Genomic DNA, 14,272 nt, shown 5'->3' with positions numbered 1-14,272 from the left:
TTTTTTTCATAAATACTTTTCCGGGGGTTATCAACCATGAAGGAAGCGCAGCTCCATTTATAGCTTTTCTGGAATGATGAAACATTCGCTCATGAGGGGTACTGTTTGTAGATGTACACAAAAGAGAACGAATTGAATGAAGAGCTATCTCAACTACTTCTTCCCACTGTTCAGTTTTTAAATGTTTAGATTTTAAAGCAAGAGAAATAGTTTTCCATATAATTCCATTATATCTTTCTGTTTGGCCATTGCCTTCAGGATTGTAAGATGTTGTTCGGCTTGTAGGTATTCCTTGTGAATGGAGAAATGTTTTGACTTCTTGAGACATAAATGCCCCCCCTTGATCTGAATGGATATAACTAGGCATTCCAAATAAATAGAATAAGTTTGTAAGACACTTCACAATAGTTTTCGCTGAAACATCTTGACATGGATATACAAAGGGGAATCGAGAATATTCGTCAAAAATTGTTAGGATATATTTGTTATGAGATCTAGATGGAAGCGGTCCTTTAAAATCCAGAGACAATCTTTCAAAAGGCGAAGTAGCTTTAATTAATCTCCCTTGAGTTTTCAAAAACTTTGGTTTTATTTCTGCACAGATAGGACAGCGATTGGTCATTTCACGGACTTCATCAATAGTATATGGTAAGTTACGTGTCTTTATCCAATGGACCATTCTGGTGATTCCTGGATGACACAAGGATTGATGTAGTTCAAATAGACTTGGTCGAGGATTTATTGAACAGCTCACTCGTGAGAAAGTATCTGGCACTACATTCTCAACTCCTGGTCGGTACTGAATATCGAAACTGTAGCATGATAATTCAAGGCGCCACCTGATAATCTTCTCATTTTTTATCTTACTAGTGTGGCGCATATTGAACATAAAAGAGACAGACTTTTGATCAGATAAGTCGAAAATGTTTACCTATCAAGAAATGTCTCCATTTTCTAAGAGCTTCCACTATAACATAAGCCTCTTTTTCCACTGATGAATGATTTCTTTCACTTTTTGATAAGGTTCTTGAAAAGAAAGCAACAGGTCTTCCTCCTTGGCTAAGAGAAGCAGCAATACAAAAATCTGAAGCATCAGATTCAACGATAAAAGGAATCTTGTCATCAATCGTAGTAACGGCTGAAGAAATAATTTCAGATTTAAGAATTTGGAAAGCTTCAGCTGCTTGTTCTGTTAAAGGAAAAGATTTGCAGATGAATAGTTTTTGTATCTTTTCTGAAAATTGTGGGATAAATTTGGAATAATGTGCAAACATTCCGACAGCTCTCTTTAGTGATTGTGAATCGTTTGGTAAGGGTAACTTCTTTAATGGTTCAAGTCTTTCAGGATCAGGTTTTAAGGTCTGAGAGAAGGTTTTTAAGAACTTTTATTTTGATTTATTGTTAGATTGTATTTCTTCGCTACTTCCATAAATTTATTAAGATTTCATTATGTTGTTGTTGATTTAATAAACAAACCGTAATGTCATCAAGATATGCATATACACCTTTTAAATGTTCGGATTTAATAATACCATCGATAACCCTTTGAAAACAAGCCACTCCGTTGGTTACCCCAAAAGGAATCCGGCAAAATTGGTATAGTTGGCCGTTGGCTTCAAAAGCAGTGTATATTTTCTCTTCATTTTTGATTGGAATTTGATGGTATGCATTTTTAAGATCAATAGCACTGAAGACAGAATATCTTGCTACTTTTCTAACAATATCTTCAACATCTGGGAGAGGATAGGCATCTAAGTAAGTAAATTTATTAATCATTTGTGAATAATCTACCACCATTCGCTTTTTGTATGTTTCACTTTTTGTAATAAGTACTTGTGCACGCCAAGGAGAGTTGCTTTCTTCTATGATTCCATTCAATAGCAGATACTGTATCTCGTCAGATATGAATTTTCTATCTTCAGTTGAAAATTTTCTTGATTTAGTTGCCCTGGGTTTGCAATCATTTGATAGATTGGAGAATAATTTGAGGGGCTCTATATTTAAGTATGCCAAACTACAAATGTTATCTATACGATCAATAACTAAAGGCATTTTTGAGCCAGCAAAAGTGATTTCTAGAGAAGAATGTTGTTTAAGCAAGTCATGACCTATAACTACATCAGCACATAAATCTTGAATTATTGATAATTTGACATTTTTATAGGAATGTTCGTTTATTTCTAAATTAACAAAGCAGTGTCCTGAGATAGTCGTTCTGAGTGCTGTTGAAGCCATTATTATGCTTGCATGACTTCTAAATGTTTTCACGTTTATAGACAATGCATAATTCTTACTGATATATGACTCAGAACTATCTGTGTCTATTAAACTTTCAGTTGTATTTCCATTCACCTTTATCTCAGTAACACTTTTAGATAAGCATTGAGGGACAGCAGCAAGATTTCTAACATTGGAACTAGATGTAGTAGTAGCTAAAACAGCAGCTGATACTGAATTGGGCATCTGAAGCCTACATACCTTGGAAAAATGTCCAACTTTCGAGCATTTCTTACAAACTTTGTCTCTAGCAGGGCATAGGCTACGAGGATGCCTTTCAGTTGATCCACAAAAGTAACATTTCCAACTTTTCACAGCAGCAGAAGTATAATTAGTGTGCTCTCTGGTTTCGGAAGAAATTGCATTAATAATTTGTACAGGAGTTGTATAAGCCTCAGAATGTTTTGAAGCTGATTCCAGAGACTGGGCTTTCATTATCGCATCTTGCAGAGTAATAGTGTTGTTTTCTAGTAAACGTTGTCTTATGTCATTAGAAAGAATGCCATTAATAAAAGAGCCTCTTACATAATCTTCTCTATTTTGGTTTGCAGAAACGGCTAGAAAATTACAGTCTTTGGAAAGCACTTTAAGATGTTGAACGTATTGACCTATATTTTCACCAGTTTGTTGTGATTTTGTCATTAGGATATGTCTGGCAAAAATTTCATTTTTGGGTTTAACAAAAGCTGCTTCGAGAATACTTTTGGCTTCAGAATACTTTCTACAATCAGAGATTTCATAGATATTGTTGCTCACGTAATTTACCAGTAGTTTGAATTTCTCCTCCTCTGAAACATCAATCACAGAGGAAATAAAGTTTTCAAAGGTAGCTTTCCAATGCATCCATTCTTGAGACGATCTAGGAGAGTTAGGATCTGCATCGAATCTGTCTGGTCGTAGTAGCTTATCCATATTTGATATTTCTTGTATATTAAATTGTAATGAAATGCAAAACCTTTATAAACTAGGTTTTAATATACAAGAAATTAGCATTGTTTTGTTTGAATGATTAACATGACAATTACATATGCCATTAACTAAAACTAAGATGACAAATGACAAACACAGTTCACAGACCACAGGACAGTATGATCCCACCACCCTAATAAACTAGGGGGAGGGATAATTTTTTGACACTATGAATCATTAGGGGTAGCTATATAATTGTTAACCAGTCAAAGAAAATTTTTTAAAGCTATTTAATTTGCTCAGGCCCATGAAAGGGTTAAAATTGCATCATAGACAAAAAGTAAAATCATACTGTTACGAAGAAGTGATTTTAAAGAATTGTAACAATACATAATATCAACACTTACCTAATGGAGCATATTCTTGAGAAAAAACATAGAATCCAGCTGTTTCAAAAGCCACATCATATGCTGTGATAATATTCTTGTGGACTCCCAAGTGCAGTCCATAATGAAATTCTCTATAAAAATCCTTAATGGCCGTGTATGGTTTAGGAAGAGCTTTCAGTACCATTTCTGTGTCCGTAGCTTTATGTTCCACCAGAAGAATTTTGCCGAACCAACCTTCTCCTACAATTTGTAAGATGTCGAATTCATCAGCAAGATTTACCTGTAAAATATCAAGACGATAGTTATAACAGAAAAAAAAAAAAAAAAGAAAAGGAAGAGGTACCACGATATTGGAAAACGGGAACTTACTAATATATAATGAAGTAAAAAAAAAACGAGTTCAGGCACGGGTAGTATGCATGGCAAAGAAAAATATCTTCAATAAAATAATGAATTGGTTATATTTCAATAAGCGTATGCTTACAGTCGATATACAGATGGGCACAAAGGAAGCAATTACAAACTTAATTATGTGCTATGAACCTAGTTAAGATGCAACAAAAAATTAATATAACGAGTTGTGAGACAAAATGAAAGAAGTAGTAAATAAAATTGTATAGCGAAAATAGTAATCACAGGAGATATGAATGCTAGAGTGGGAAAAGAAGTAGAAAAGTGAAACGATGTTATAGAATCATACAGAGAGAACAAAATCAACAATCATCATCATGCAACCTCTTCTGTCCACTGCTGGACATAGGCCTCTCCCATTCTTCGCCACTCTTCACAGTTCTGTGCGTCTTGTTGCCATTTCTTGGATATTCATTTAATGTCGTCCATCCAGCGTGTTGGTGGTTGTCTTTTGCTGCGTTTGTCTTCTCTTGGGCACCAGTCAATTAGTTTTTTGGTCCATTTTGAGTATTTTAGTATCGCTATGTGACCTGTCCAATTCCATTTCAGCTTGGCTATACGTTCGACGAATCAGTGATACATGTTCTTTTCTTTAGGTCTTGGTTCCTTATTTTGTCTTTTTTTGTCACGCCGAGAATCGATCTTTCCATGCGCCTGTGTGCCACTCGCATTTTTAGTGATGTTGTTTTTGTGAGAGTGAGAGTTTCTGCTCCGTATGTCATAATAGGAAGAACGCATCAGACGCCGGTCTGATTATCCTTGCTTATTCTGATTTCATGACCGAGATATATGTACTTTTTTGTCGATTCTACTACTTGATTTTGGATGGTTAGGTGTTCGCTGGGAACCAAATTTGTCATAAATTTGGTCTTACTGATGTTCATTTTTAGACCTATTGTTGAAGATACGTTTTCTAATTCTTGTAGCATTTGTTGTGCTTCAAGAATAAGAAGAATCTTCCGTAATAAGTACTATATCGTCGGCAAAACGCAGATGATTGAGCATTTCCCCGTCTATTTTTATTCCTCTATTTTCCTACTTTAGCATTTTAAAGGCGTATTCGAGGACCGGTATAAGTAATTTATGTGAGAGAGTGTCGCCCTGTCTCACACATTGCTTTATATGAATTCCTCTGGTGGTATCATGTAGTTTTACACGCATTGTGGCGTTTTGGTACAATGTTTGTACTAACTTTGTAAGACGGTAGGCTATGTGAAGGCTATGTGCAGGCTATCGACTTTTCTATTAAGGTTTTTACTGTTTGTAGGCGATCGTTTGTTCCGAATTTTGAACGGAAGCCAGCTTGTTCTCGGGGCTGATAGAAATTCAACTTTTTTTTTAGTCTTGTCGTAATTATTCGGGTAAAGATTTTAGAGATGTGGTTCAATAAGCTGATTGGTCTATAGTTTTTTAGGTGCGCCTTGTCTCCTTTCTTGTGTAGTGAAATTGTTACTGCATTGTTTTATGTTTCCGGTATGCAACAATCTGTTAGATAAAGGTTAAACAAAATTTTTATTTGGTTGAGAAGGGCACGTCCACTCATCTTTATAGCTTCTATTACGACTCCATCATCTCCTGGTGCTTTGTTGTTTTTCATCTTTTTCATTGCTTCTTGGATTTCGCTTAGTATGATCTCTGGCATGAGCTCTGAACCCTGGTTGATGATTTAGTTTGTGTATTTCACATTTTCTATTGTTTAGCCGTCTTCTCAGGACTTTCAGACTTTTATTCTCTTCTATAGTTTGGTGGACCTGTTCATTCTTAAATTTTCTTAAATCTTTCCTTATAGCTTTTCATACTACTGTATTCATTTTTCGTAGTTCTTTCGTCAATGCTTTCGTTTCCTTTGATTTCTCTTCTAGTTTCCATTAGTTGTTTTGTTTCAATGGTTATTTTTTCTTCTTGGCATCTTTTAGGACAGCATTTTACTTGAGTCTCTCGAATAGTTTCTACGATATTTTCGTTTAGGGTATTTACATTATTTATGCATTCATTTTGTTGTAGGATTTTATTGATATTGTCTTGGTATTCATTTAAATTCATTGGGTCGTTCCATATCGGGTTGGCTTTCTTCCTAATCATTTTGGATCTTTCTGTTATTAAGTCTAATTTTAGTTTGGTTCTTACCATTCTATGATCGCTGTCTGTGGTAAAGCTATTAAGAACTGTGACATCGTTGAATATATGTTTTTTTTTTGTCACTGATTATGTAGTCTATCTCGTTTCTGATCTTGCCATCTGGGCTTTTCCACATCCATTTTCTATGGTCTTTTTTAGAGAAGAAACTATTCATCTGCTATAGATTTTGTTGTAATAGAAATTCTAGTAGTTTGTCGTCCACGCTCGTTTCTGCCTTTGGATCCAAATTTACCTAGTGCTGTTTCCTGTTCATCCTGCTTTAGACCGATCTTTGCGTTAAAGTCGCCGCATATAATCGTGTATTGTGATGGTGTTTCTTTCAGTGCCGTTGAGATATCACCGTAGAATTCTTCAATCTGCTTATCCGGATGGTCCGTTGTTGGAGCATATACTTAAATAATCTTTGTTTTATACCTTCGGTTTAGCTTTACGATTAAATAGGCTACTCTTGTGAATATGTTTCTTGTAATTACTATGTTATCTGCAAGTTTTTTTTGTATAAGGAAACCGACTCTCACGATTGATTCGGTTTCACTACCTATACTGTAAAACATATGCCCTGATTTTAGTGTTGTCAGGTTTTCTTCATGTCGCCTTACTTGACATCTCGATTTCCATATCGGTGACTTTTTCTACAGATAATAATGTTCTGGCAATTGTTTTTGTTTTAAAATCTGACATTTTTTTGGGAGGTATTTGCCTTAAAACACCGCGCTGGCAAGGCGGGTTGGTGAGGTTTTAATTCAGCTGCTCATTGTGACTATCGACGCTGTTTAAAGCCGCCCGCTCCGGGTCAGACGCTTCTAGGTTTGTGATCTTATACTATCCCTAAAATCAGGGGTTGTCAACTCAGCCATCTTCGCCGTACCGAAAATATTCTTCGACGCATTGGATGCCGTTCTGGACTTTATCCGTGACCCTATACAAGGGACCCTTAACAGGTGCTAGCTTCCCAGGTCAAGAAGCTCCTGGAATCTGCGAAGGGCAGGGATTTATTCACTTTCGCTGATAGGATTATCCAATAGAATCGAAGGGACTCCAAAAAAATTCCTACCCGCTACCCATAGGAGTGCCTACCCAACAATAATGGAAAACTATTACTTGAATTCTGTTTAGACAATAACATGATGATCATGAATACAAATTTCCAACATAAAAAGAGGCGTAATCACAAGAGAAGTCATATCAAGGAACGAACAATCAATTATTGACTGTACTATAGTGCAAAAAACAGAGGAGAGTTAGAGAATAAATGTTAAAGAAACAGTTAAAAATGAGAAAAAGAAAACTTGGGACTAGTTCGGAGAAAAAATGAAAGAAAACAGTAAAGAAAATGTAAATTGTTTTATAGAACACTAAAAACCTACTAAGTCACAAAGAAATAAAGCTAAAATAAATAAAGACCAAAGACGCAACAATATTAACCGACAAGAATATAATGGAAATATGGAGGGAACATTTCGAACAACAATTGTTGAACGGAGAGCAAGGAAAAGCAAATGAAACTGAAAACAACGTAATTGGTGGATCAGAGGACAACACAGAAGAAACTAAATCTATACAGGAAGAAAAACTAGAGGAAGCAATATGTAAGTATAAAAGACAAGGAAAGCTCCTTGGAGCTCCTCGATACATAACAGTAAAAGATAAACGATTATTTATGATATCAATACTTAACTTATAAAATCTTTCGCATACTTAAAAACATTTCTGCAGTTTAGAAACTGAGAGTAAAAACAGGATCATTTTAATCTGAATATATAGCTCTTTAAAAAACGAGCAAAACTACAACCTTAATAGATCGGAACTTGGCATTTTCTGCGTAGTGATAAAAATATTTTTAGACATAAATTAGATACTTTATTCAAAATTAGTAGAAGTAAATGTTGTACTTACCTTTTCTAGTTCAAATTCCCGGATTTTGTGTATGTTTCCAGTTTGTAATTGTTTTAACAAGCTACCCATAACTATTTAAATCATACCCTGCAACAAAACAAATCATTATTTTAATAAAATTATATCAAAACATTAGTGTTTGAATGGGTAAGTTTACCAGGTGATGAATTATCGAACAAACGATACGAAATAAGTGGAAAATTCTAAACTGTTAAATATCTGCTTGTTTAACAATTTAACATAAACAGTTACTAGAAAAATATTTATAAAAGACTGAAATTTGTATTGAAAACAACTGTTTTTGTTTTTAAATTGTTCCTCAAACTAGGTACATTCCAAAAATTTAGTATATTTTCTAAACAGTATCTGACGTGAAAAGCTGTTTGCTGTGAAATGTTATTATCTATTAAAACTATGTGAACGACTTCAAAACATTGCGCAGTTTTAAAATAATGTTAATGAGGACAGAGTACTTGAACGTAGCAATTCCTTTGGAAGGTAAAAACCTAATCACTCATATGTAATGAAACACATATGGATGAATGTTTTTATTATTACTTCTGAAGGACTAAAATACCTTGATAGGACGCTGAAAATTGTATATTTATATCTTTTTTGAAAATAGAGAAAAATGTAGAGAGTTAGAGATCCTGGGGAACATTAATCCTGAGGGATATATTTGAACACGACAAAAGAATGGAGACAATAGAACCAAAAGATATATAAGTATACCATAATTTCATATAAATACAATTATTTAGTTTATATAATAATTAAATTTACTATCAAATGATATTTATTTATATTTTCATACTTTCATATAAATATAATGTTCGATTTTTGCAATTCGCGTTCTCAAACGACTCTAGGCGGCAGCACTTGTTTTAAAAGATGGCGGACAAAATAGGGATATCGTTTGTTGACAATGTACATTTGATAGGGAATTTTAAAAGGCCCCTAGTTGAAGGGCAAGCAATTTTAGATTCCAACCATATGAATACTTGTGGAATATTACATTGTAGTGAGAAAACCGCAGTGGTACAAGCATTGTGCTTTCAAACAAGCAATTTGAGAGAACTCCACCAAATACAAGTGAAAATTGAAGTGATTGATAATATTAAAAATGTTGTTTGTAATAATTGTACATGTAAGGCTGGAAATTCAGGCAAATACAAACATATAAGTGGCACATTACTATATATTTTTCGGTAAGTGATTACATAGTGATTTGATAAAATTAAAAGAACCATTTTCCTATAACTTCATGTTTATAATTCCTTTTTGTTACTTACAGGCATACGATGGAAAAATTGGAAAAATTAAGCACCACAGACATCAAGCAATCGTTGGGCAAATTAAAAAACATAATGTGTATGAAAGTATGGTGCCAATTAACGAGTTCTGTCACATGAAAAAAAAAACACTGCAAGAAGAGAATTAGATACGCGTCTAGCAAAACCAGCAGATACTGATATATTGAAGATATTACTCTCCGGAGCAGAAGATTTAGAATTAAGCCTGACCTTAAAAAGTTTGGTTCCTGTACATCAAGATACAAAGTTCTATGAGGAAGCAATGCTTCAGATATCTCTATGTCACAGTATTATTGGCAACAATAAAGTTCTACCAGTCTTTGCTGATACATAGGCTACTGACATTGTACTAGAATATGATTTAGCTATATTTTATACAAATAATGTTGAAGTAAGCTACAGTAATTCTGTTGAAATGTGTTTAGCTACGCTAAACCAAACTGAAGAAGCGTGAAAAAACCTGAGGCGATTGAGAGTAACTGGAACCACTTGTTACCATTTATTTAAATGTCGATGGTCTAGTGCACAGATGTTGTAAGTGTATTTTTAGTAAAATTGAGTTAAATACACTAACATATAATTTCAGACATGAATTTTCTTATGCACACAAGTTGTAAGTAAAATATTTAAATTTGTTGACACGAGCGTCATCTTCCAAACGTGGCAAGTACTTCTACACTACAGAATTCTACTCTACATGTTGTAAGAGCACTTAACACTTGCGTGCGCTGAATTAAATAGCGTTAATGAAATTACCACGTTTGTGTCCAGTAAAAACTAAGGTTAGTGTTGCTTTAATTCGGGTGCAATCGACAATCATGTCATTTTCTAGGGGTAAACAATTGGAACCTAGTATTATCCGGAAATATAAACACTAATATCGGTAAGTTTCCTTTTATTTTAGAAATAGCTTCCGAGTTTTTGACCCCGGGCGATTAAGTTTGAAATGTTTATTATGCATACTATTTTTATACCAATAAAATCATTTTTTCTAGCAGAAATATACAAACAATTGAACCTAAACCTTTAGATGTTACTGTTCCAAGTGAAAAACATAACGAACTATCGGAAGGAAATAGACAGCTCTTGTTTTCTGTTGAAGTAGAAAGGCAAAGGTTAGAAATTAATTTAATGTAAACCAGATTTTACTAATACCTATCTTTTTAGAAACATCTGAACAAAAAAGTAGTGAAGTTGCTATTCGAGAACCCTCTGTTTTTGAAGAGGTTGTAGAGTATGTAGAATTAAGTGAACCTTAAATCGACAAACATCCCGAGTTTATTATTTGAAAAACTCTGCAAGAGAAAACCACAGAGTATGTTTAAAATTTTTCTGTGGTACATTTGCGATTTCGCATAGAGAAGTCGCAAACTGTGCAAATGGTATGAGTGCAAACGGTGCAAATGGTATGAGATAAGAGAATTGGTGTCCAACCACCAAATGTCACTCCTTCGGACAGCATACAATTGGTGAAGGAACACATCGATTCGTTCCCAAGAATAGAATCACATTAATGTAGGCGTGATTCACAGAAGCAGTACCTATCACCTAACCTCAATATTTCTAAAATGTATAGATTGTACAAGTACGATTGTACAAGACTCGATGCACTCCACGATAGAGAGGGCCAAACGTCATAATAAAATTTACTTTACACGTGAATGGTGTTTATCAATTTCGACGGCCAGGCTAAAAACCTAGAGAATATTATGTCACTAAAAAAACTCGTTGAAGATACTGTATTTAACACAACACTAAATACAAATAAAGAAAAAGTTAACTGGCTCAGAATCAAGTGGCTTCGTTTCCAGAAGGAAACTCCTAACATTATACAATACAAGTATAACCTTACAGAAGAAAGCTTTTTGAAATCGATATTTTAAACAAACGCAAGCAGGGAAGAAAAAAGAAATGGGAATCGTGGTTTGTCCATTCGATAAGTCCACACTTATTATCAAAGTATCATTAGGATGTAGAATTTATACAAAACATGTTAAAAGTTTTGGTAGGCGTATTTTTTTACAATGTATTACCTAACAGTTTTATTCCAATTATATAAATAAAAAAACTTGTTTTAAAATATTGTTTATTTCCTATAGGCACTTTTACTTGGAAATAATATTTACACTTCACTACACACACATCTGTTAATTTAGATTTATACAAATATAAATTAATATTAATCATTGTTAAGTATTGGTGCAGAAAGTTTAGCAATACCTAAATTTAAGGAACTAGGAATACATTAACTCTTGCTTTAAGAATTTTAAAGATTTTTAGTCGTTGTATAGTTCTTTTAACGTTTACTCTTGTTGAAGCAATTTCAGCAATACAAAGAGCATCTTGCTTTGATAATTGTTTTTTTTGCAAAATTGGGGGTCTTATTAATTCGATTTTCTTTTCAATGCATTCATTTTCTATCAAAAAGAGTTTATCTACCATTCTAGCATCCTCATTTGATGTCAATTTGTCCAATAATCTTGATTGAATGAAAATTTCTTTGTCTGAGATATGGCCACCATAAATAGGACTTTTAACTTTTAATGTGTGGTCCCATTTGTAGTGAGAATTAATAAAAAGAAAAAGTCTTATTAAATATTGTTGTTTTAGAGCTTCTTCTAGACAAATTTTAAATAATGTCGGGGAGAGACAGCAGCCCTGCTTAAGGCCTTTACTTATTTGGAATCTACTTGACAGATTATTTCCAACCTTTACCTTTGAGTTAGCATTAGCGTACAGTTCCTTCGTCGCATTTATTAAATTCATGCTTATGTTTGTTTTCTCTAGCGCTTCCCATAATTTATAATGTGGTACGTTATCATAAGCCTTTCGTAGGTCTACATACAGTAAATGTACTTCTTGATTAACGGCTATTTTCTGTTCAATAATCTGTGTAATGCAAAACAAATGGTCAACAGTAGATCTACCTGCCCTAAATCCTGCCTGTTCCTCAGCCTCTAAGTCTTTATATTCGCTCTCAATACCTCTGTAATTGTCACATTCATTCCTTCTGCCTTTTTTGTGTATAGTAGATATGAATGATGTCTTCCACTCCTCTAGGGTTGTCATTCCATTAATGCAGTTTTGAAACAGTTTGGCTAAAGTTGTATATAGTTTGGTTGTACCGTGTTTAAATAACTCTGCAGGGATGTTACCTGGACCCGGTGCTTTGTTATTTTTTAGAGATCTACATACATCTTCCACTTCTTTCGTTTTTATTCATATGGGCGAAGTTAAAATATTTATATTTTGTGTTTCGTTGCTGTCTTTAAGTTGTGGTCTATCTTCCGTTAGGAGTTTCTCAAAATATTGGTCCCAGTCATCCATTGTTATTGTTGACACTATGTCTCTCTTCTTATCTTGTCGTGAAGATTTTAAGACTCTCCAACTTTCTGTGCTTCTTCGTCCTCCTAGATGTGAATTTATCATGTTACACTTTTGTTGCCATGCTTCATTTTTCTTCCGACATATCATTTTTCATACTTTAGCTTGAGACTCCTTGTAGATTATTTTATCCGTTATATTCTTTGTATTATAAGTGCGGAAATTACTAGAAGAGCAAGACTAGCATGGGCAGGATTTGGAAAACTTAGTTGGATACTTAAGAACCGCAAAATACCCCAATACTTGAGGAGCAAAGTGTTCAACCAATGCATCCTTCCTATCATGACATATGGATGTCAAACCTGGACCCTAACCAAGGCAAACATGAATAAACTAGCCACAACAGAAAGAACAATGGAAAGAGCAATGTTAGGTATACGACTGTCAGATAAAAAGAGGAACGACTGGGTAAGATCCAAAACAAAAGTCGAGGACATAGCAACAAAAATTGCCAAACTTAAATGGAGCTTCGCGGGCCACACTGCTAGACAAAAAGACCAACGTTGGAATACTACAATACAACATTGGAGACCTTACGAAAATAAACGACCAAGAGGAAGACCACAGATGAGATGGGTTGATGACATTAAAAGAATAGCCGGAACAAATTGGAAATATGTTGCTCAGGATAGAGACCAATGGAAGGAGTTGCAAGAGGCCTATGTCCAAACATGGACGACAGAAGGCTAAGAAGAAGAAGAAGATTCTTTGTATTTAAGAATTTTTGATATTGATCTCTTTTCTTCTCTATTTCTTCGTCAAACCAATATGGAAGTTTTCTTTGATTCTGGATTTGGTATCCAATGGCTTCTGTTGCTGCCTCCTGGAGACACCTTTTTATGTGAGTGTAATGTTCTTTATTATTATTAAATTGTTAATTTTAAAACTTTTGATTTAATCTATTCCTGTATAATTCTCTCACGCTTTCTTGTTCTAAGCTGATTAGGTTATACCTCTTCTGTTTTTCTTTCTCCCTTTCATTTCCTTCTTTTTCTTTTTTAGGTTTATTTATTCCAAATCTTAGCTTTTAATAAGTGATGATCGCTTCCACAGGTAGCTCCGCTCAATACTCTTACATCTTGTACAATCATATTTGTCTTTTGTCGTATGATTGTGTAGTTTATGATTGATTTTAACCCTCTCGTATTTCTCGTCCATGTGTATTTGTGTATGTCTCTGTGTTGAAGAAAATCCATTTGCAATTTTCATTTCATTTTGTTCGCATAATGATATTAGTCTGGTAGCATTATCATTAACGTGGTCCTCTTCGAATTGACCTATAACTGCGTTATGGTTTTTTTTTCCAGTTCTGCTGTTTAAGTCTCCCAAGATGATAATTTCTCGAGATGTGCCGACTTTTGCAACCTCTAAATTCAATTTCTCAAAAAAAATTCGTTTTTAATGTTTACTGGTGCGTCATCATTTATTGTATATACACCCAAGATTGTGCATTTGTATCCTCTAATCGTAAGGTTCATTTTTATCATTCTCTCGTTTATGGCTTCCCAAGTAGTTATGTATTTCCTTAGCTTCCTACGTATTAATATAGTGACA

The 14,272-nt window shown here is 34.1% G+C and overlaps 1 protein-coding gene across 1 annotated transcript in view; it reads right to left on the bottom strand.

The window, feature by feature from the left end:
* The window catches only part of LOC140431209 (serine/threonine-protein kinase SBK1-like), a 46,704-nt gene that overhangs the window by 16,392 nt on the left and 16,040 nt on the right, over positions 1–14,272 (bottom strand). The window contains exons 2-3 of the mRNA XM_072519136.1: positions 8,022–8,108; positions 3,594–3,855 (exon numbers count right to left, since the gene is read on the bottom strand). Of these exons, the coding sequence (XP_072375237.1) occupies positions 3,594–3,855; positions 8,022–8,090 (331 nt within the window). The 5' untranslated portion in view covers positions 8,091–8,108. The remainder of the gene's footprint in view (positions 1–3,593; positions 3,856–8,021; positions 8,109–14,272) is intronic.

The sequence above is a fragment of the Diabrotica undecimpunctata genome, unplaced genomic scaffold (assembly GCF_040954645.1).
Source record: "Diabrotica undecimpunctata isolate CICGRU unplaced genomic scaffold, icDiaUnde3 ctg00000593.1, whole genome shotgun sequence".
Lineage (NCBI taxonomy): Eukaryota > Metazoa > Arthropoda > Insecta > Coleoptera > Chrysomelidae > Diabrotica > Diabrotica undecimpunctata.
The sequence above is the reverse complement of the archived record's forward strand: the minus strand, read 5'-3'. Positions and strand labels throughout refer to the sequence as shown.